At 39.9% G+C, this 22,418-nt stretch overlaps 1 protein-coding gene across 5 annotated transcripts in view; it reads right to left on the minus strand.

Moving 5' to 3' along the window:
- Positions 1 to 944: 944 nt before the first annotated feature.
- The window catches only part of SYNE3 (spectrin repeat containing nuclear envelope family member 3), a 71,551-nt gene continuing 50,077 nt past the window's right edge, over positions 945 to 22,418 (minus strand). For 4 of the 5 annotated variants that reach the window (XM_074908603.1, XM_074908605.1, XM_074908601.1 and 1 more), the window contains exon 18: positions 1,060 to 12,003. In XM_074908603.1, the coding sequence (XP_074764704.1) occupies positions 11,806 to 12,003 (198 nt within the window). In that variant the 3' untranslated portion in view covers positions 1,060 to 11,805. Of the gene's footprint in view, positions 1,016 to 1,059; positions 12,004 to 22,418 lie in introns of those variants that run through there. The other variant, XM_074908602.1, reaches the window with a different exon arrangement.

Raw genomic sequence — 22,418 nt, forward strand, 5'->3', positions numbered from 1 at the left:
CTAGTTCCAGAAGAACAGGCCTGATATACACAAAGAAGCCTACTTTCTGGCTCCACAAAAAATAAACTGCAAGATGAAAAAATGCATTGCAAATGACAAAAAACCCCAAAGTAAAAACAGAAATTTCTTTTGTGCACTGATTGTAGCCCTTAGGGGAATGTAACTGTCCCACCATGATAAGTCTGCTGTTCCTAAGCCCTGGACTCGTTTTACCCCATTCTCTTCTGGGAAGGATTCAAGCTGCTGCTTTGATCTTGACCCAGCTATGATCAGCAGAAGTGGTTGCATTTGTACTTTTGGGGACTTAGCAGGAGACAGCTCATAGGAAGGCACAGGACCACATGGTCCAAATATCTGAGAGAGGTCAAAGACCTGGATAAAGCTCAGAGTGTTCATAAAAGCAACAGGGAACCTAGCCCACAGGTTCACCAAAAAAATCGTACTAGTTTTCCACTCCTCCAAAAGTAACTGACTGTGGAGCCCTTTGATGTCAGAGATCCTGGCAGACTCTATCTCATAAAGATTCAGGAAAGAAACCAGCAGTTACCTGGACACTAATGAGAGTTGTGAATCCACAAATACTTGCTGCAGTGAATACCCTGCAGAGAAATCTGCAGTGGTTAAAGCAATACACTGCTCACTCCCTACATGTGATTGGCGTTAACTTCTAATCTGAGGTCCTAAAAAAATTCCCCTTTGTCTTAGCAGGTTTGGAACTGAGGGGAACCCCACAGAGAGAGTGTCAGAGGCCAACGTTGAAAGAAATCATACTAAATCATAATATGATTTAACAAACACACATTTTCTTTTGGTCCAGTAGAATTCTATTCAAACAACTCTCCAGTGTTACAGGAAAGCTGACGTTTTCTATTGAAACTTACAGGGCTAGACTGAAATAGGTATATGCAGCACAAACTTCTTCCAGTAGTACATGAGCAAAGAGGCAGGGGCAGGCAGCAGCAAATTTTATCCTTGCTTCATTTATTCTTGGTGTTTCTAGGTCAGCCCAGATACTCTGATGGTAAGAAATAAGCATAGCAAAAATGGGAAACCACCCCCAGAATAACTTAAAAGTCCTTAAAAAGAAATACGCATGTATTTATTTACTGCATTATAATTGCAACATCAAATACAACTATATTTGCATTACAAAAAAAGAACACATGCAATAAAATACTCCGATTTTATAATCTGATTCAACACAGTTCACTGGTAACAGTGGAGCATCACAAAACAGTCATGAGGCTAGGGCTTGGGGTGACACATTTCCAGTCTCTTTATCCTACCTGCAGCAAAGCTGCATCATTTTTTATTTGTCATCGAGAGATAAACTTCTGGAATAATGTGGCCTGATCACACAAGGTTCCAGCTGCCCCTTAACTCCTCGATGAGTCTTGCAGAATGAGATTTTTTTTTTTATTTGATAAAATGTTATGCTTCTGACAAGGTTGAGGAATAGACAGTATTTTCCAGGCAGAGAGCAGAAATCCTTCCACGTTACACCACAGCCAAGGTACAAAGAAAGGACCTCTGTTTCACAGGTGAACAGAAGCTAAGGTTAACTGTCAGTTACTTTAACTATTGTTCTGAAGAATGAAATCAGGCCATTTTCTGCAATATTTCCCTGCAGCTTTCTATCATGTTCACTGTGCATGGGGCTTCAATTGAGTTAATCTGGCATTTCAGCTATGAAATAAATCCAGAATACACAGGAGGGATCCACAGCACAGAAAAGAACACAAAAAGTTGTCTTGAAATACTCAAAATATAGCCTCTTAGCCAGTTAAAAGGCCCCGTTCTTCATTAGAAAAGGGTCTTATTCTATCACTACTATTCACAAATTATAGCCTCTTATTTTTAATATTTTCTGTGAAATTTCATAGGAGTACTTGGGAAATAAGGTCCTAAACAGTGTGAATAATCTATAGAATCAGTCCCTGAAATGGCACCATTTCTAGGGTGAATTCTCCTGACTTTTTAGGAAGTGTCATATAACACCGTCCAGCCTTTCAAAACAATAACTTGATCTCTTTCCATGCATCTTGTGTGGCATAACGCTAAGGATGACTTAGCTCTAACAATTTAAAATAAAAAATAAAGTCAGTCTTTTTATGCAGCTGCATTTTTACACAATTTCATAGAGTCAGTATACAGAAGCTTACAGCTGTTTGAGATAATTCTAGCGAATAGGAGCATATATATGAAAACAGAGTTTAAAAACTACATGGAAATCTGTAGAATAAAATATATATGAATATATCATTTTCCAACACAAGCCATTGGCAGTTTAGAAAAATATGATTGTTACAGTCTTTCTGAATCAATAATTGTAACAAGAAAGGATTTAAAAAATAAGTTCAGCTTTTCAAAAAAGCCTATCTTTAATAAGAAAATAGACTGGTCCGCATTTCCCTGAATAAGCCAGAAAGTTAAGGAAAAGTCCAAGCAAGACAAGGAGTCTGGCTTGGACTTGGTATCAGCTGTGATAACATGCACATGTACAGAGACAGCTGCTTGGCTCCAGTATTGTTTACCTTAGAAATGAGCCTAATTTATCACAAATGTATTTAAAAGTCATAAATAACATGACAAAAGTGGAACTGGTCCCTGCAAGGCAAATAATTATATTCATACAAGCAAAAAGTGACATCAATCCAGTTATTTTCTTGTGACAGTTAAAAGGTATTTTGAACCCAATTGTTACATTGAACAGCACATGTATAAACACAGATTATTATTACAGACTCTGCTATCAGCTACTATACATAAACAAGAAGAGATGTTCATGCTGTAATTGCATCTAACGTTTTTGCTCTACTTGAATATTAACATTTACAAGAAGCTGAGGTGGAGACCTAAATTCAAGCCAAGATTTCAACATGCAAAATGCAAAGGGTTCATGGGAAGGTTTCTGATCCTCTCCATTACAGACGTTTGGAAGTGGATAGAAGTTCTGAAGAATTTTAAAGCCATTCACAATACGAGTTTCCCTTGTGAACAGCCTTAGGTTTCTTCTATGCCCAGAGGCAGGTGGTCTAACATGGAACATACTAGTGACATTTAGATCTGCATCAATAAACCTCCCATTCGGGAGGATTCACATTTTAATCTGAGGGCACTTCTAAACGAAGGTGGCAAAATGTACCTCAATATTTGCTGATTTTAAATTAAAAGCAGAGAATGGTTTGATTGCAAAAACTTCACCCCAGGCTGTTTTTAATAACTTTATAATACATCAGTTAGAACTTCTTATTAATTCTGTTCAATGTGCAAGTAAATCCCTTCGTTTTGTTGCAATTTTTGTGAAATATATGGGATATTTACTTACTCTATATGGGAATCAGCACATTTCTTTAAAGTTTCTTCTAGTTTGAAACTAAACAAAAGCACAAAGACTGATGGAAGCAAGATTGATGGAGTGTTGGTAAAAGAATTCAAGATTGTTTATAATCCAGCCTTGTGAATTAAATTGGGCCTGAGTCAGCCAGCTGCTTTGATGAGTGAGGACAGGTCCCCTGTAGAAGCACTGTACATGGGTTATATTGCTAGTAAAAATCAATGTAGCTTCTGGGTCTCCTACCACTTTTCAGTGTCAGTGGAGTGTTACATCTTACAAAAGGCAATGACAGAAAAATGCAACAGGTGCATTATTGCTTGTGTAATTGCTTAACAGTGGTCCAGTACACCCAAGTAAACAAATGAGGAGAAGGTATTTTGCTGGAAGGGAAGCTCTGAGGCTGGGCAGGTGGGGTGTGCCTTCCTGGAATCACCCAATAGACTCAATTAGTTAAAAGGAAAAAAAAATGGAAAGAGTGACACTGTTCAAAAGGAATACATCCGTCAAGACAAAAATGACCATCAGGGTCTTGGAGCAAGACAAAGGTGTGTCTTTTGCCTTCTAGTCAATCACATGTACAAAAAGGAGGGCAGACACACAGTTTGTACATGCAGCATCCAAATACCTTCAGGAACAGCCAGTGCTCAAGCTGTGACTCCCAGGTTAAACTCTTACAGGGTCTGATCCAGGAAGGTGATGGGAAAATCATCTTGTGTGCTTTTTGCCTTAGAGACTGAAGCCTTAACTCAAATCTTATTAAATTCATTAACACTTATTAAAACACTTACCTCTAAATCTTCTAGCTTCCCTTTAAGACAGTTTCTCCTAAAAGCTGCACTTGAAAGTTACATTGAAGTGGAATGTCACCTTTCTTTAAGTAGAACAATAATTGAACTCCCCATTACATATATATATATATATATATATATATATATATATACACAAATATATATGTATTTCATGGCAATGGAAAGAAACCATACAGAGGTGTTCATTCATATCTGTAGTGAAACCAAGTCTGTGGTGTTCAATGCTTATTGGACTTGACAAAAGAAATAATTTGATTTTGAAGGCAGGAGTCACTTCAGGAAAAATAACAGCTCCTATAGCTGGAGGCCTCCCAGCAAAGTGCTGGTGAGGGTGGGTGGCACTGGAGCCTGCCTTCAGTTCCAGCCTCTCAAAATTCACCTCTCGCTTTTAACATACAGCTTTTGATGGAGCAAAAAGAACCTAAAATAAATGGTTTGCTATAAGGCTTGATAAATGAGTTGTGAAATCAGTTTGTTAAAAGCAGCCATTTTTTCCTTTTTTTTTTTTTTTTTTTTTTTTCCAGTTCAAAAAAGGGGTTCTGGCTTATTAGGGTGTGTAACAGAGACATTCAAACACTCCTGGCAACTCAAGGGCACACACCCGGCAGCATCCAGCCCTGGGCCCAGCAGCACATGGGAGCACTTACACAGGCAGTGACAACGTGAGGGTAATAGAGCTGAAACTAAAACACCAGCCCTCTGTGCTGATTAAGGGGCAATTTTCTGCATGCAGTAATTGGATTACACATCAAAACCTGTTTAGAGAGAAGAAAAGGGTCTGGGCAGGCTATGAACAATGCTAATGGCAAGACTTTAATTATTAATAATTGTTTGTCAAGTGACACCCTCGCACTCCCATCTGCAGATGTAAATATTAAGGGCAGTCTCTGAGCTAACACGGAAGGCAGATGAGGGCAGGACTTGGCCAGGAGACTTGGAAGAGATGGCTAGCAATGACCACTGTCCCCTCTGATAGTGATGAAGGCTGTTTTAACACAAGCGGCAACAGAAACAGACCGATCTGCAGGAGGAACTGCAACAGGGGAGAAAGTTACTGAATTTCTGTTTATTGAAACAGGACCAGATTCTTTGCTCTAAGTATGAAGGAAAAACTGACACTGGAAACGGTTAAGAGAAAGGAATGATCAGGGTATGGAAGAACTGCAACATCAAAAGAAGCAGAAAAGACTGGGATCATTTACTTTAGGAAAGAGACAAAGCCAAATCTCCTCTGCTCTGATAAAAGAAGGAAAGACAAAGCATGGTCTGGAGAGGGTAGTGCTGGTCTTTCTGTCTCCTTGGATTCAACACACAGGGTTCAAAGAAGGAAAATCAAGCAACCTCCACTCCCCACACAAAAGGTTTCTGATTCAAAACCAATTCTGGGGAATACCTTTTTCACATAACTCATAGGAAGGATGCGGACCTCACTGCTGTAAACAGCTCTGAAGCCAGAAAGCCACTACCATTCAGTAAGGCACTGAATAGGCTTGACCCCAAAATCCAGAAGACTGAAGTCAACACCTGGCATTCACTTGCAAAGGAACAGAAAACCTCCTACTTCAGTTCTGTAATGAATCTCTAATTCCTAAGGATTGAAGAGAGACCTTCATGACTATCTTTCTATCTCAACAGCATTTCCTGCATCTTTTCCTGGAGCATCAGTGTCTACTACCTACCATTAATCTGTCACTGAGGGGTTTGATTTAGCAGTTTATTCTGTATTTAATGAAAAGAAAAAAAAACACTCCCAAGGCTCAAATCTCATTTAGAATGAATCACCCTGAGGGGAACCTCCTTCCACAGTCAGGCATGTGAAACTGGACAGGGTTGACAGCCACTGTCAGAATTTTGTCTGGCAGAGCAGGACGGCAAACCCTTGTTCCCGTGTCATCAGTCCTGGGTTACTCTCATTATGCCAAACCTACATGTTCATCTCTTGCATTGAGATTATCAGGCTGCCTTTTGAAGACCTACTGTCTTCTGCTGCTTCCACAGGGATGTTGTACCTTAACCAAAGCAGTTTCATCTTACCCACACTTTACTAGGAGGAGGGTGGTTAGCTCACAGGTACAATGAGCTAAAATCTGGCAACTGCTGAAGTAGATTAGGTAACAGAGGTGCCATTCAGGCTACTGCTTGAATTAGTATATTCTTCATATATATTCCTTTTCTTTCCAGATCTACTGGTAAGTCTCTGGTAGACACATATTCATATTTTAAATTGGAGAGACAAGAGATAATTAAAAAATATGTATGACTGATTATTCCATACTGCTTTATATTTTTATTGAAAATGCTACATTCAAGAATCTTTGTTTTGTTTTATTTTATCATTGAGTGACCGTGAAATGAACCCACAATTCTTAAATATATGTGTGCAAGTCAAAAAGCCTTGTGCCTAAAACATGCCACAGTTACCCAGCACTTAACTAATCTGTTTATAATTCAGTATAACCAATAGGTAACTATATTTAAATATGGTACAAATAATATTGGTTTCTGAGTGAATCATGATACCTGTACCAACAATATTATCTTTAGTATTTTAATAAACTGGTTTCTGAGAGATGCCAACTGCTGACAGATAGATTAATGCAATAAACTTGTAACAGCTCAGAGCAGGTCAATGATCTGAGAACTACTAAGAATATCCTTGAAGCCCCCAGTGACTCTGATACAGTTCACTGAGCAAACGTGTTTTCAGCTGCAGACTAGCAACTGATATTGTCCAACAGATAGTAAAGCCTCCAAAAGCAGTTCTTATAGCCAGCTGGGTACATAACCTATGACCTGAAAGACACCTATGATGCCTGGCAAAGATATGTTTATTGGGGTATTTATACCATCATTTCTTGAAAGGCAAAACTATTTCTCCAGTTTACTTGGGTGAATAATTTAATTTCAGTCTGTAATCTTCGATTATTCCAAAAGGTTTTATTTGCTCTGGGTATCTTTGTGGTTTTATTTTTTCTGGAGAAAAAATGACAATGTACTCTCTTGTCAATACAAGTTAAAATAATTCCTGTATATGAATTAACTCTTGAAATCTCTTTAGTACTAATGAGATGTGTATGCACACACATCAAAGTAAAACATTTTCTATTTAATACTGAAAAGGAGATCAGATGGATCAAACTCCTGAGGTCCTAGAGAACTAAAGAGAACATACTATTTCTTCTGATGCGTATAGATTACCATCTGCCTATCTAGTGATGGCCATTTTTTAGAGAAATTTCTTCTCTCTGAGGTCGTCAACTATTCCAATGAAAAGGACTGAGGAGAAGCAGAAAGCCATTCAAAAAGCTCTCCAAATTATTCAATGATCATTAGCTGGTTTTACTAGTTAGGCTAGCAGCTTTCTTTTCAGGCCCAAATGCTTGAGTTTAGTAAGTATCTCAATCAGGGCAAATAAGCTAGTAGCTGGTAGAAATCATGATTGTTCTGGAGCTAACAGGGCAGTACAACATTTTTAATGTATGTGCATAGAACTGAACATGTTTTTCATAAAGAGATTTCTGGAGAGGGCATACATAAATAATAATACAATCTAAACTGCTAGCTGGAATCAGAGAAAGGGCTATTAATAGACATGTGGCAGAATAGCAATTTTCTACCTCACTGTATTGTAGTCATAGAAAGTTCTGTTGAATGCATCTGGCTACAAAATCAATTACAATTTATAAATTAGGCTTGCTTTCACTCCAAAGGTTGGGTTTGAAGTGTGCCTTTGGGGCTGTGCAGAATTCTTATTTTAATGCATGGGCACTGGAGTGCAGGATTTTTGTCTTCAACACTGAAGGGTCATTAATGTGGTCAATCAAATACTGTGTCCAACAGTGCAGGCAAAAGAGCTTAGAGAGATGCACAAGAGCTCTGCTCTGTGAACAGGCTGGGTATCTGCATGCAGTACAGGCTATGCAGCCTGAGCCAGCTGCACAAACAATTTACAAACTCAAACATATTCTATCTATTTCAGAGGGTTTTAGTACCCTTTGACAGTGGTTGGATCTGGATCTGGATTAAAGTAGTGTGAGCCCTTAGTTGTGGATGCTTATCTGTTTTGGGCATCCTAGTTTTTTGGCAAGGGATGTCTTAAGGCAGTGGCCCCAATCTGAAGCTGAGGTATAACAAATCTCAGTTACATTTGGATGTCAGAGATGTATGAGCAGGGGATTTTATAGGCACAAAAGTGAGGGTGTAACCTCCAAATCATGTGTAAGCAAAGATTTAGGCATGAAAAACAGTGGTCAAGATTTTAAGGACTGATTTGGAAATTATATGATTTCGTTTATATTTTGAGGAATATAAGCTTTGTTCAGTTTCCTGGAAGTTGAAGTGGGCAGTTTGTTTTCATTATTCCAGTTACTGACTTGACTAATATTTACACACACTTCCAGGAAACACTATCACAAACTTATCAGAAAAAAAACAAGAGAATAAAAAAGGAAGTAAATTTTGAATTTACATTTCAAGCTGACTTTTGTGATTTTTTTCTTTCTTTTTTAGAAAAATCTCACACCTGCATTGGACAGGTAAGGTCAAATGACATTATGGAAGAGTTAAATAATTTTAAGTGAGATGAACATCAAAGTCCTGTGCTTTGGATAGTTTCCATTGCAAAGAAGTAGAAAGATTCATCACTTGCGTGAGATAATTAGATTACTTGAGTTAATGAGAATGGATTTGCTGAGATTTAAAGCAAAAATTCCAAGATTACAGACAAGGGACATACAGAATAAACTGAATGCAAACCCAGCAACAAAAGTGTGTTTCTAATTTATGTTTTTGTGTTGTTTTTTTTTTTTTTTAAATCTGCCACAACACTGAAACATCAAGGTGATGATGCATTTGTTCTGTTACGGTCCTCTGGGTATAAATTTTCTCCTCCAGTTGCATACTTCTGTGGTGACAAATGCATTTGTGAACCCATAGAAATCGTCCAGATCAGAAAGGCTGGGCAGAAAGAAATCTGATGTGAGATTTTGTGCTTTCAGAGAAAAAAATGTGTCTATCTCCCTATCGATTTTCACTTGTGGCTATATTATTCCTCATTATTTTTACCTTCTCATTGGCAATTTACCTGGAACAGTTTAGCAAAACCTGGAGAAGTGCAACCTAGCTATGTCACAGAAAAGTGTGTGCACAAGTACACATAGCCACAACCACACAAAGCAGGTTTTGTTACTGCCCTTCTTCCCCCTCACTTCTTTTCTAGTAGAGCATTTAATTTGAAATGGAGATGTGTGTGATAATTAGCTCCTTGCTGCACAGTCATGGGGGTTTCTTCCCTCGGGGCTGGCAGCAATTTTTAGAGGAACATTGTGGGAGTGCATGGCTCTTGCACAGCTAATCAGAGGAGAGGAGGAGGTATGTCCTCTGCCCCTAGAAAGAACCGTTGCAAAGAAGGAATTAATTTGCCCCATTCTCTGACAAATTATAGCGCCTCTCCATCTGGTTCCTTCATGAAAGAAATCACAGGCCTTCCTTTGATTCCCATTTAGATATGAATGTCTTATCGCTCAGTATACATCCTCTCTCCTCACCTTTCTGCTTTCAGCCCCCCTCTGCCTGCTCTTCTGCTACCTCCTGACAGTCAGGTTTTAATCCGCATCAGTTCAGCTCCTCCTCATGCTCCCCTTGCACTCTACCTGAATACGTTTATCATTCCTGCTCTCTCCCCTCTAATTTCCACTCTCCTTTTCACTTTTAGCAGAGTTTTGGCTTTTTTATCCAACTCTAACAAACCCAGTATAGTTGGAAGCATCATTAGCAACACTGACAGAGTCCTGGCAGTAGAAGCGTGTCCTCCCTGTTACTTACCCCATTTTAAACCTTACTGAAGAAAAGCTGTTTAATATGCAATAGTACCAATACTGTAGCAGGGAGAAGGAACTAAAAAGATTCAGAGATTTTTCCTCTATAGAGTGTGTATTCTTGTCCTCTGTGTTCATTGTGACTTCTTTTCCTAGGCTTTATAAATTGCTGGACACCTCTCTTCCCTATCTGTAGCTAGTCCTCTTTCACATCAGCTTGTTCTCCCTCATTCTGTGCCTATAATGAGCTCCTTGCTACTACAACTCCCTATTCTACCCAAGTTTGCTTCTTCAGCAAAACTTTCATGCTTTTGTTAAAGAAGTATGACTTCCTCCATCAGTCTCTCAGCTACTACATAATTTACCTGAACAACAGATTTAATATTATTTTGGAACTTATTTGGAAAATGACAGTGAATACACCATACTGATACCCAGAAGACAGGTTCCTTCTGCAACATAGCCAGGATGGGAAAAATAACTGTTTCTTCTGATTTTTTTTTCTTTTTTTTTTTTTTTTGCATGATTACTACTGTGGCTAAAAACAGGAAACAATAAGGGATTCAGAAATGGCACAAAAATTTAGAAATTACCTTTTCTTTCTGAACCCTATAAGGTAAAACACCGCTAAGAATGGTTTCATCACAGTAAAGCAAGAATTGCTTTTACATTAAAAGGCAATGTTAAAATGTACATTCAAAAATCTGGTAAATCAGGCATAAGGCTATGTAAATAAACGGTAAGTTGTCATCATCTTAAAGTTTAGACTATACAAAAATCTATGCTTGACTGTCTTTGACACAATCAGTTTAACAAACCATTAATATAAAAACATCCTAGGAAGGAATTTTGCTTCCAGGGTGGTATTATTAAAGTAGTTCCAACTTCTGCCTTGCTGACACTGAGCCAGGCTGCATCCCACTGTTCAGGCTTTATGATCCATTACCAAATGCCTCTTTATAAAGTAAAAAACCCAACAAGCCAAAGCACAAAACCCCACAAACAAACAAAAAACCCCACTGGTTTTTACAGACAAGATCACTGATACAAGGTTTTGTTCAGTACTCACGAATTTGTTCAGAAAATTATGACCTGATTTTAAAAAGTTCTCCTGCTATAGAGATGCTAAATATATATATATTATTTTCTTCCCAGCTCTCTTCCTACTGTATTCTAACTCTCCTGATTCAGGTGGGCTGGAGAACACAGTAATTGGAAAAGAAATCTGTTAAAAAATAAGCACAAGAGGAGGCCCACCCCCACTCCCTCTGAAGTCAGTAGAAATATTTCCATTAACTTCTGCAATCCCTGCATCCAGCTACTGTAAAAACAGTTCAAGATTTCAAATAGAATAGTCCCAATTTTCCTTGCACTGAATGTCAACCACTGTATTCAAACATGATTCTAATGTGCCTGTTCTCCAGTTTACACTCTGGTGCATGTCCAGTTCTTCTCATATTTGCTCTGACTTCAGTTGTAAACAATAAGAATCTGATTTTAAAAATAATTCAGTAATCATTGGTGAAATATGGTAGAAACAAAAACACTGAAGGATTATCCTTCAACAGTGGATGAGTGGATGGTGGATGCTAGTTTGACCACAGATATGCATTTTTATATATATGTACATACATACACGTACAGAATCTCTATATACACTTATAAATATTGTAATAAAATATTGTAAAAATATTAATTTTGCTCAAATACCTGATTAAAGCGGACTAATCTTATGTTGCATTTATGTGACCTGTCCAGCTTGTTAGAAGCACTAAAATCTACAACACTTGCAATTGTTAAAAACAGTCTATGTCTGACAGTCACCTCATGCCACGACAAGAAGTTAGGTTGGAGGTGGGCCCTCGTATCTCAGCATCAGGTGGAAGGATGAAGCGAAGTTGTTGGCCAGCGTGCAGCTGTGGGTCTCCTCTACCAGGGGCAGGAGGAAGGCCAGGAGCAGAAGGAGCAAGAGGAGTAGTTGGAATGGTAGTGCTGCCCAGCACACTCGATGAAGGAATGAGCACACGCCTCCAGAGCGCTTCTGAAAGACACAAACCAAAGAGAAACTCAGAAAAATAAAGACCTGCGGAGGTGCATTTCAAATACATCAAACTGCCAGGTAGGGGGGCAGAATAACCCATGTTGTCCTTGCTCTAGGATCCAGCCAGGGTGTTTGGTACACTGCAGCTGACTGAAGTTGGTGATTATCTTTTAGGAGAATATTTCGCTCTCTTCAAGAATCAGTGCTACAAACTGTTATCTAGATAGAAAACTCTGCTGACTTTCTAGCAGGAGAAAACAACTGCCTCCAAGCCCATTTTCCAATTACAAAGTGGTGCTCACACCAAAGCTGCTGACTGGTCTCCTCACCATCAACATATGGCACAGGTCTGCATTAGTAACTCTTCTGTCAGTAAAATGAGAGTGCTGATGCCTGGAGAGAGGAGCCAGCCTTCTGCACTCTGTCAGCAGAACGGAGCTTTGTTTGCAGCTCACCCAGCTCATAGTCGCCTCTGCAGCTGCAACGTGTTCTTTGGATCCTGACTCTGGGGTGTAAGAGGCTTAAGGTCAGAAAAAAGGCCCTGCAGTGCAGCCTGCCTCATTACCTCTTACACCTTACCAGGCCCATCCTAAACTTTTATGTGATGCAAGAGAATGAGAGAAAAAACAACACTGACAGTGAAGAAGACATTAAATTCACATTTATTGCTGAGCAGCCATGGAAGGGACACACAAAGAAGACCCATTACGCTTTTCTTTATGCTAGCGCAAATCTAGAGTCGCTCAGTTAACCTCATGACTCTAATCTGGATTAGCATGAACCAGGAGAGAACATATTTGGGGCTACAGAATTCAGAAAAGATTAATTAAGAAGTGAATTTTCCACTGGCAAGATTCCTGGATATCTCCTGCCAATGAGCTGAACTGTACATGTTTCACAAAAAAGCAGCCAAGTCAACTATGTGTAGTGGAGTCCTTAAAATGAAGGCTCAATATTCCATTAAATTCATCAAACATGGATTTATACTCAGAACACAGAAATAACGCTTAATGCTGCTACATTAGGTACCAACCTACATCACAAATATCAACACAGAACATCCACTGAACACCCACATTTTTCACAAGAGGAAGTTAACTTGTTTTGTTCAGGCCACAGGCAATGTCAGTGCTGCAGCAAAATTAGGGCTTCTGGCCTCTACTGGATGCTTGACTTAACAGGCAATGCCTTTGTCCCACTACAGCACCACCACGAGTAGTCCGTCGGAAACATCAGCAGAGAAGATAAGGAGCAGAATGACGGTAGAGGAAAATAATTACACCCTTTGCTATTTTTTAAGGATCTCCTCCACTGCTTTCTAAGTTTCTCAGTCTCTTGTTGCTCTATATAAATGCTTACAGAATTAATTATGAAGGCAAATACGTAGCTGCAGTTACAGATCATGAGACAGTTGTGCTGTGGAATCCTTCTTCTGTTGTAGTTGGTTTGTTTCCATTATAATGAATGGCCAATGAGATTTAATTACTGTCAGCAGATGTAAAGGCAGCAGAGCAACAGCTGGCCTGAGTATATCAGTTATAAATTGCTCGCTGAGGCCAGTGAAAATTCAGGTATGTCCCTGGACACTGGAACTGTCAGTGATTAGTGGGCAATGAGTACATGTCAAGATGTAAGTGGGACTCTGACTTTAAGCACCACTGGGCAACTTCCCTGGGTACCCACAAAACCAAAGGTCCACCAACCTGGCTGCGCCACAGGAGTCATCTGCTCCTACTGTGACCAGTTCTCAAACACCAGCCAAAGTACCAAGCATAAGTAGCTGTACTAATGGGACTTTCCCCTTTGCTAGTGCTGGAGTCCTGACCTGAAATCCTTCATTTCCCCTGGATTTCATCACCCTATGGGCTGAACAAAACCTGCAGGACTTCCGTGTTTATTGTCAATACTAAAACCGTTATGCATAAAGGCAGCAGGCACAACTCTTGGTCAGAGCTTTCTCAACTTGTCTCTGTAATGCCATGAAACAGTCACTCCTTGGTATAATCAGTATAAACCAATGGACTGTCACTGACACCTTCTGTTTTCATGGACCGCTTCTTAATTCTCCACTGCATCCATAACATGCAGAAATATGACAAATACATTTATTATTGTGTCCCATGTATAAGGAAAAAAGCCCTTTCCAGGTGAAGCCATGACAAGTTTGTATGTGTTAACAGATGTAGTTCTGTTCGTGGAAGATCAGATAGAATTACCTTTGCCTTGGGACAATCCACTAAGACATAATAACACTTAATGCTGCTGTTGTTAATGGGTGAGATCTTGTGACTGACTGTTCAGTAGTCCTTTATATCTGGAAGTCTTATAAACTCCACCCCTCACTGACACAGTTGGGAGAAGGACTGCCGGTGTTCCTAGCAGCACCTAAAACTTTTGCTTTACAGCTGTCAATCCTTTAGCACTGTTTCTGAAAGCTACCAATCTGAAACTATTCTTTCATTGCCAGACCAGCTGCAACACCGGTCTTCCCAGTTATCTCCTTCCGCCTATGAACTGGTGGGAAATAGCTTTTCCAGTTGTGTCTCATCTCTGTTCCAGCCACAGCCCAGGGAGCAGGTGTCTTATGGTCACTCAGGTTTGTTGTTGCCTTCCTATGATGACCACACTGCCAATAAGCCACTCATATTGTTCTACCCCAATTCTTTTACCAATCCAGCATTTGATTTAGAGCAAGTCACTGACTTTGCCCTGATTGCTAAAGCAAAGGCTATTAATACAACTCTAAGAAATGGGATGAGGTTGAAATGTTATTTATTAAAAGTGCCTTATTTTTAGATCTACTGGAAGGAGCTTTAAAATAGTATTGCTTTTCAAAGCTCATCCTCCAGAAAGAATTAATGTGAAATGCTTTATTAACACTATCGTTTGCGCTCCTTGGAGCTTTCTGCAGGGTAAGATACTCAGGCTAATCACAGCAGACCGTAACAATAGAAAAAATCTGTGGAGGGACATTTGCCTGGGGGCAGAACTTCAGAGAAGGAGAAATATTTTTCCTTTATCTGTCGCTTCTCTCCCACCTGCTTGCTGGGTTTATAGGCATTTGTGTTTGATGAACTTTTGCCTTTGCTGCTCAGCTTCTCTGTTTTGTTTGATCACACAGCAAGGTCAGAATCTTGCATTTCTGACTCCATTTGTTGCCATGGGAATGACTCTGCTGTCACAAACATGGTATTATGATGTCTCTGCAGGACTGAAGAGGAGGCACACAGGAGCTCTAAGGGTTTGGTGCTTTCAGTAAATTTGCAATGATAAGCCCTTAATATACAAGGGCCCCAACCTGCACACACTGAAATCCATGGGAGATTTACCACTAACTTCAGTGTCTGCAGCAGGATTATGCACAGAGACAACTAAATAAAGTCAGGATTGCAAACTACTTATTCACAAAGTTCAGCAGATACCCTTACAAATGGATTCATTACTTATATGCCCAGATTCTTGTATACATGAAATCTACATTAGTTCTGTGGCTTTGTGCTTGCTGGAGCAATTGGTGATATGATTTTTTTTTGGGGGGTGGTGGTACTACTACTAGACATGTTATAGTTAAAGATAGAAGATTTTGAAGGAGACACAATAATTTTTAATAGGAGAGATGGTACAGTTGGAAAAAGCAGGCAAGGTTTTCAGCAGTGACTCCTTCTCTGAGTGTGAAAAAAGCAGCAATTCAATTTTACTAAGACTAAATCAAGGCATTTTTATGGCTCATGTGCTGTGTGAGAGAGATGCTTTCAGGCTGTGATGGCCTGAGACTATGGCACCAATAGGGAATTCAGGAGGATAAGGTTCAAACCTCTGCTCTGCTGGGCTCGGAGTGATCAGGGCTGTACAAGTCTACTTGGAGTCAGAACCACACCTCAAACCCTTTAGTACATCATTCTGGGTTAGAAAAGGACTGTCTGACACAGTGTCACCTTTGCAAAATAGAGTTTGAACATTTAATTTCCATATGAGATCAAAGGTGGGAACCACAATCCTTGCTACACACTGGAATTCCCCCTCCCCAATCACTCCAGCTACTGGCATCAGTACAGCTACTACCCAGAACCCACGGTGCCTGCAGTGTGTGTGTCAGATCTAGGCTCCACAAAATATTCTGAAATCAAATCTTCCTCTGAGGAAAACTGGCAAAACTCCAGTGAAGTCAACAGAACTTTAATTTCCACCATCTTAGAATAACAGCTGGAATACCTGGGTATCGAGCCAAAGTGTCAGAGACATTTTTGAAACACACATGGAAAAGGAATAGGTTGACATTTAAAAAGAAAATATACTTTTAAAGTTCACCATCAAGGATAAATGTCCTCCCCCTTCTGCTTCAAAATACCAGGACAAGCAAGGACTGTCAAGGGGTAAACGGCTGTGTTTTTTGTAATGCTAAATGCATGCTTGTTACCAAATGAACTGCACTGGCTGTGAACATTCACATTTGTACTTGATTCATGTTGGGGCGTTTGAATGACAAGCATTGGTTTAGATCTAGGGAGTCCTCAGCACTTAAATCTGTTTGCAGTTAATAACTCCTTACCAAATGCACCGTGAAAAATCACTTGGATGGGAAACAGCAGAAAAACACTTTAGAACTTGCTACATAATATTCCTGTGTAAGCTGCTGAAGTGTTTTACTAAAAATCAGTGCACTCCCTGGTTTGCTATTGACCACATTCCAGGATATATGAAAACACACAGTTAATCTTGCTATTTGAGGGAGCAGAGGAATATAACATCTTATGCCATGCTCATTAGTGCATTTTTGCTGCTGCTTGTATGTCACCAGTATGCCTGACAAAAATCATACCTGCACCACTGAATCAGTGATCCATCAGAGAAAGAAATTTAGTCTGAACTCATTCCTCTTACCATAGAGCATTTCACTGAGAGACTATCCTGGGAAACGCACTGCTGCCTGAAAACTCCTGCTCTCTCCATGGATAAAGGGCCCAATGCCAGAGTGTCTGACAGACACTATACAAAGACCCCAGCAGCCACGCTGCTTCATACCAGTGCTGTGCCCAGCCCAAGTATCCTATGTTCTACAGCAGCCGGCAGAGATGCGTAGGTACTAAAGCAAGCATAAATATTTTCTCCTTAATATTCTCGGCCTCTAATTGCTTCCATCTCAGGCAGCTTCCTGAGCCTGATGTAGCTTATCCATCTAGTCAACACTTGGTGAATCTTTCCTTACAGTTTCCTCTTGGACCTATACAAACTACACAAAGTCCCCAATATCCTTTAGTAAGCTGTTCCACAGGTCAACCAACTGGCATGGAGAACAAATCCCTTTTGTTAGCTTTGAACCAGACCCCTAGGTCTTTCTTCTGGAAGAAATGGAGAGTCAACCCTCCTCTATGCTCTCTGCACCATGCGTGATTTTGTAAACCTCTGAGTTAAATGCTTACACAGGATGAATTAAGGCATCTCTCCACAGTGGGAAGATCACAACATAATGGGCTTAAACTATAGCGATAGGGACAGAGGAAGTACATCTTCCTAGGAAGAATAGATAGGCCTTGGAAAGAATCACCTACATAGGTATGAATTCTATCACTTCATTATTTCTCTGAGAATAAACAGAGCTGCCAAGAAGGCTGCAACAGCAGCTTAACATACGTCCCTTTCATTCTGAATAGGAGCATGCCATTATCAAGCATCATTGCTTTTTTTCGTAAAGCCTTATCATATTTTGATTCTGAGAGGCCCTGGATTTCTGCCACTTGAGATCCCACTGGGTACTAATTCATTTGCCACTCACACAGGCAGGTTATTGCCAAGAAGAGATCAGTTCCAGGGGAAGCACAGGCTGCTCTCTCAAACTAAAGCAAATTGGGTTTTTACCTCATGTGAGATAGTTTAGAGCTGGGCTCCTCATCAGTTCTCAACTCATAGCCACGAGCATCCCTCTCTAAGATAAGCAACATACTGCAAATCACAGCTGGTCTTTTCAAAAGTAAAATAATTTGGGGGATCTGGTCCCTACTGTTGCCACAGAATTGAGCATCCAACATGCTCTTGGGCAAAGCTGTGGCTCATTCCCATATACCACAGCAGGAACTAAGAGCTGATTACTGTCAGGCAGAGTTTATGTGGCCTCTGCAAAAGGACAGTGAGCCACCAGGTTCAGAACTGTACTTTGCTAAATGCAAACACTTCCCGGGTTAGGCAACCGGCAGCGAGGAATGAGTAAGGATGGTTGGGACTCTTCTGAGTCCTGTGCTTATTCATTCTCCATCTCAGAAAGAGCTACCAGAATGAATGTGCTGAAGGGAGGTTAACTGAGGTCACACAAGCAATTTTAGCTCTGACATTTTCTATCTTCAGATTGCTTGACTTTGCAACCTTAACATTCTTTTCAATTCTGGAGAGCATAAGTGTATGTCCATAAATAAGTAAGTATACAGGCAAATTACAGGCTTTGTTTTCTCCCTTAGGGCAGCTTCTGGAGTACCTCAACATGGCTGGATGATAAACTAGAATCTTTGATGAAAGTTTCATTTAAAAGAAAACAGAAAACAAGGAAAAGCCAGGAGTTTGTATCTGAGATTTCAGCAGTCACATATGGCAGATACTTCAGAATTTTTGCTGCAAAGTTACTTAGAATTAAATACTGTGCCATATGCTACTGTGACACAAACGGAGTTATAAAGGTTAGCTTCTGTATGCGTATATAACATGACATGCTTTTAGGAGAAGCATGCCACAGGACAAGGGCTACAGCCTGATCTGTTAAAGTAGCACTGATTTCTAGAATTCTCCAGGCCTAAGCAAGCAGAGAAAATCCCTGGTTTGGACACATCTTCTGCACATAAACAGTGGAAACAACTTTCTTTTTATCTGCAAAGTGTTTGATATGTGATAAAAGTTAGGAAGTACTGTGGAAGATTACTAAAGTGGTAGGTAGGATGGGTAGCTAAAAATATCGTACTTCCATGATACAAGAAAATGAAAGATCAGACTTCCAGTGAAGTAATTTTGAAGCACATTTTCATATCCAACAACAGGCAGAGTTACTCTTAGTTTCTTAAGTAGGGTAAGTTAAGTATTTACAAAAGGTTCAGAAGAGGGTAAGAGGTATTTAAACCAGTTGTATTGGTTTTGGCTGGGATAGTTAGCTTTCTTCAAGAGTAGCTTGTATGGAGCTATAATTTTGGATTTGTGATGAAAAAAGTGTGGATAACACACCCATGTTTTTGTTCTTGCTGAGCAGTGCTCACTCAGAGTCAAGGCCTTTTCTGCTTCTCACCCCACTCCACCAGTGAGGAGGCTAGAGGTGCACAAGATGTTGGGAGATGACACAGCTAACCCCAGCTGACCAAAGAGATATTCCATACTGTATGACATTATCCTCATAAAAAAAAAAAATTGGGATCAGGGGGTTGGGGGTGTGTGAGTGGGAGGATGCTCAGGGAGGATGCTGTTACTTGGGGACTGGTTGGGCATTGGTTTGCTGGTGATGAGCCACTGGGGTTTTTTTTATATCACTTGCTTTCCTTGGTTTTGTTTCCTTCTTTTTCTTACTAAACTGCCTTTATCTCAACCCACAGGTTTTCTCACTTTTACCCTACCACCTCTCCCCCACATCCCGCTGCGGGGGGGAGTGAGCAGCTGTGAGGGGCTGAGCTGCTCACTGAATTTAAATGAATTCAATTAAAAACACAGGAATACTCCACCAGCTTTAATATACTCATAAGCAATACAATTTATCCCAATAAATATATTTTCTACTTAAGAGCAATGCTGCACTACTTTTAGAAGAAAAGCTACTGGCAATTAGTAGCTAGATGACCTCTCAGTCAGTGTATCTGAAATTTAGTAGAAGACACCAGTGTTCTAGATTTACTCAGGAAAGCAGAGAAGTAAAACAACTTCTCCCAATTTCCAGCTTCCACTCAGCCTTGCAATTTGAAATTAACCAATTAAATTTGACACTGAAAGAAAAAAAACCTTAAATAAAGACATGTTCTGGAACCTGTAGGAGAAGCTACTGATACCAAAAGCTGGTTTATCACGTCAACAATGTATGTTTCCAGCTGCTTTACCAGTGATTCCTCTCAAGTCAAGATTAAACTTTTCTTAAATTTCAGCAGTCACCATATGTAATTTGAATAACATTTGCATTTTATTTAAATAATTTAAAAATGCGATGGCTTCTAAAAAAACTTAATACATATACAATTTGAAGTATTGATTACAAGATTATTGCCTACTGTGCTTCTTACAGTAGTGTTAAAAACATTTTTCAATTATATACTGGAAATCGGTTTCATTCTGCTATTGGTCAACAAATCTCTCTCTTTTAATAATTACCTTTTAATTTAGGAGATAAAATTATCTGCTGAGAAAATCATTCTAAGGTATCTCCTTGGTGAAAAACCGCAAATGTTTCACAACATGGTAGGCTACTAAAGAATGCATCTTTTCAACAAAAAAAGAAGGGACCACCAACCACATACCTAGCTAATATCACGTTAACATCAACACAAAGTTAGAACAAAGTGTCCTGGGAAGCAAGATGTCTTCTCCATCTTGCACCAGCACTGCTGTAGAGGGAGAGCATTGGCAAGGCATAGGAGTGGCAGAACCAGATAAAAGACAAAGAGTCTCTGTTTTCTAGCATTTGGGAAAGCTGTAACGTAGATTGGTAAACAACTCGAGACCTACAGAAAGAAGAGCAGACAGGCAGGCAGTCTCACAGGTGCAGTAACGTGAAGGGAAGCTCGTGGGCCTGCTGCAGAATTAAGGGGATGGTGCTGTCTGTCACAGCATACTTAACAGTAGGTCAGAGTTAGGAAGAGGCAGACAGGATTCTTCAGCTTTCTATTTTTTTCCCTAAGTTTCCTTTCTGAACAAACACCAGTGCTGAGGGAAAATAAGTCTATCTGCTAATTTTGAATGGTAAGATGTCCTTTTTCCTGTGTTTGGGCTATGGTGTAATTCCTAAAGCAGGTAGGCACAGGTTTATAGGCACTGTGATGGACAAAATATGAAGAGATACTCTCTGTATCTATAAAAGAGATATTGAAAACTGAGGGAAAGATACCTTTTAATGAGTCTTTTCCATTTTACTAAGAATGTAATTGTACAGAAGATTGCAAGTGGCTAGCACACAGCAGGACTTCAGGAAGACAAACGGGCCGTGTCCTTTCAATAGAGAGGCACCACTAACACAGGCATGTACACACGATGCTGTGCATTTCTGTAATGTGACTTTCTGCCATGAAGAATTCTTGTCATACCTGCACCTGGGCAGAGCAGAGAGCATTACTGTTTTCCTTCTAGCAAGCTAAGGCAGCTCTTGCTTTGCACAGTTTCCTGAATGAATGCATTAATTTGATTGACTCCTGATCAATGGTGTCTCTAAGTAAGATTAAATTACACATTCCTTCTGTCTGTGTGTTATAGGAGATTACTCTTAACAGAATCTCAAAGGAAGCAATTAGCTGACCACTGATGTAATGAATCCTAATTATTTTGTTTGTACAAACAATAAAGCCAGAATCATTTGTTTAGCAAGGAAGTGTAATTACTCTGAGCACTCAAGAAAATAAATCAAACAGAGCTACCTAGACCTGTAAATAATGAGCCTTTGACTTCCTATTTATGCTAAGAATGCTCATGGAATATTTTCAGGTAGCTGGGAGCCAACCTTTGAAAGTAACATTTATCATAGTTATTGAGCATTTGCTTGATTATGTCTTTGAGTGTGCTAGGTGCCCTGCAGAAATAGCCATCTACATTGCCCCGTTACTGGCACCTGCTAAAAATTCACTGCAGCCAGTGCAATTTCCTGCAACTGTTTTTTGTTAATCAACAAGAAGTTGCTCACATCACAATCATTAGCCCATACTGTTCCTAAGGGCATCAGTGGCTAGGGGGCATGCCCTCAGCAAAGGATGAATGATCAGGGAAAAAAATGAACATTCATATACATGGAACAGGCTCTATTCTGCCCAACATTTGGTGATGCAAGCTAGAAACAGAATAAAATCAGAAGGTAATGGAATGAGACTGTTTGCAGCTGGGTCTTTCCCTTCTCCAGGTTGATCTGCTGCTGCTGCAAAATATCCCCAGCTCAAACAGGAGAGACAAGCAGAGTCACTGGGGACCTTGTGTTGCAGAAAGCAGACATCAGTCCAAAAATAGCTGAAATTCTCTCACCTCTGCTGATTTTGTGTGACCCAAAATCATGAGGGAGCTGACAAATCAGATAACCTGATCCCATTGCATGCAGACTCACTGGATGTTGCAAGTACAGTGATGCAGCCCCCAACTATGCGTACTTTCTGCAGATATTAACTCCTGAGATCTGCCATTCTCTCAGAGTAGTTCGTTTCCTCCATCAGGGTTTTGAAAGGATATTCATATCATACAAAAATATTTTCCCAAATCCTTCTGGA

The sequence above is a fragment of the Athene noctua genome, chromosome 6 (genome assembly GCF_965140245.1).
Source record: "Athene noctua chromosome 6, bAthNoc1.hap1.1, whole genome shotgun sequence".
NCBI classification, from domain to species: Eukaryota; Metazoa; Chordata; class Aves; order Strigiformes; family Strigidae; genus Athene; species Athene noctua.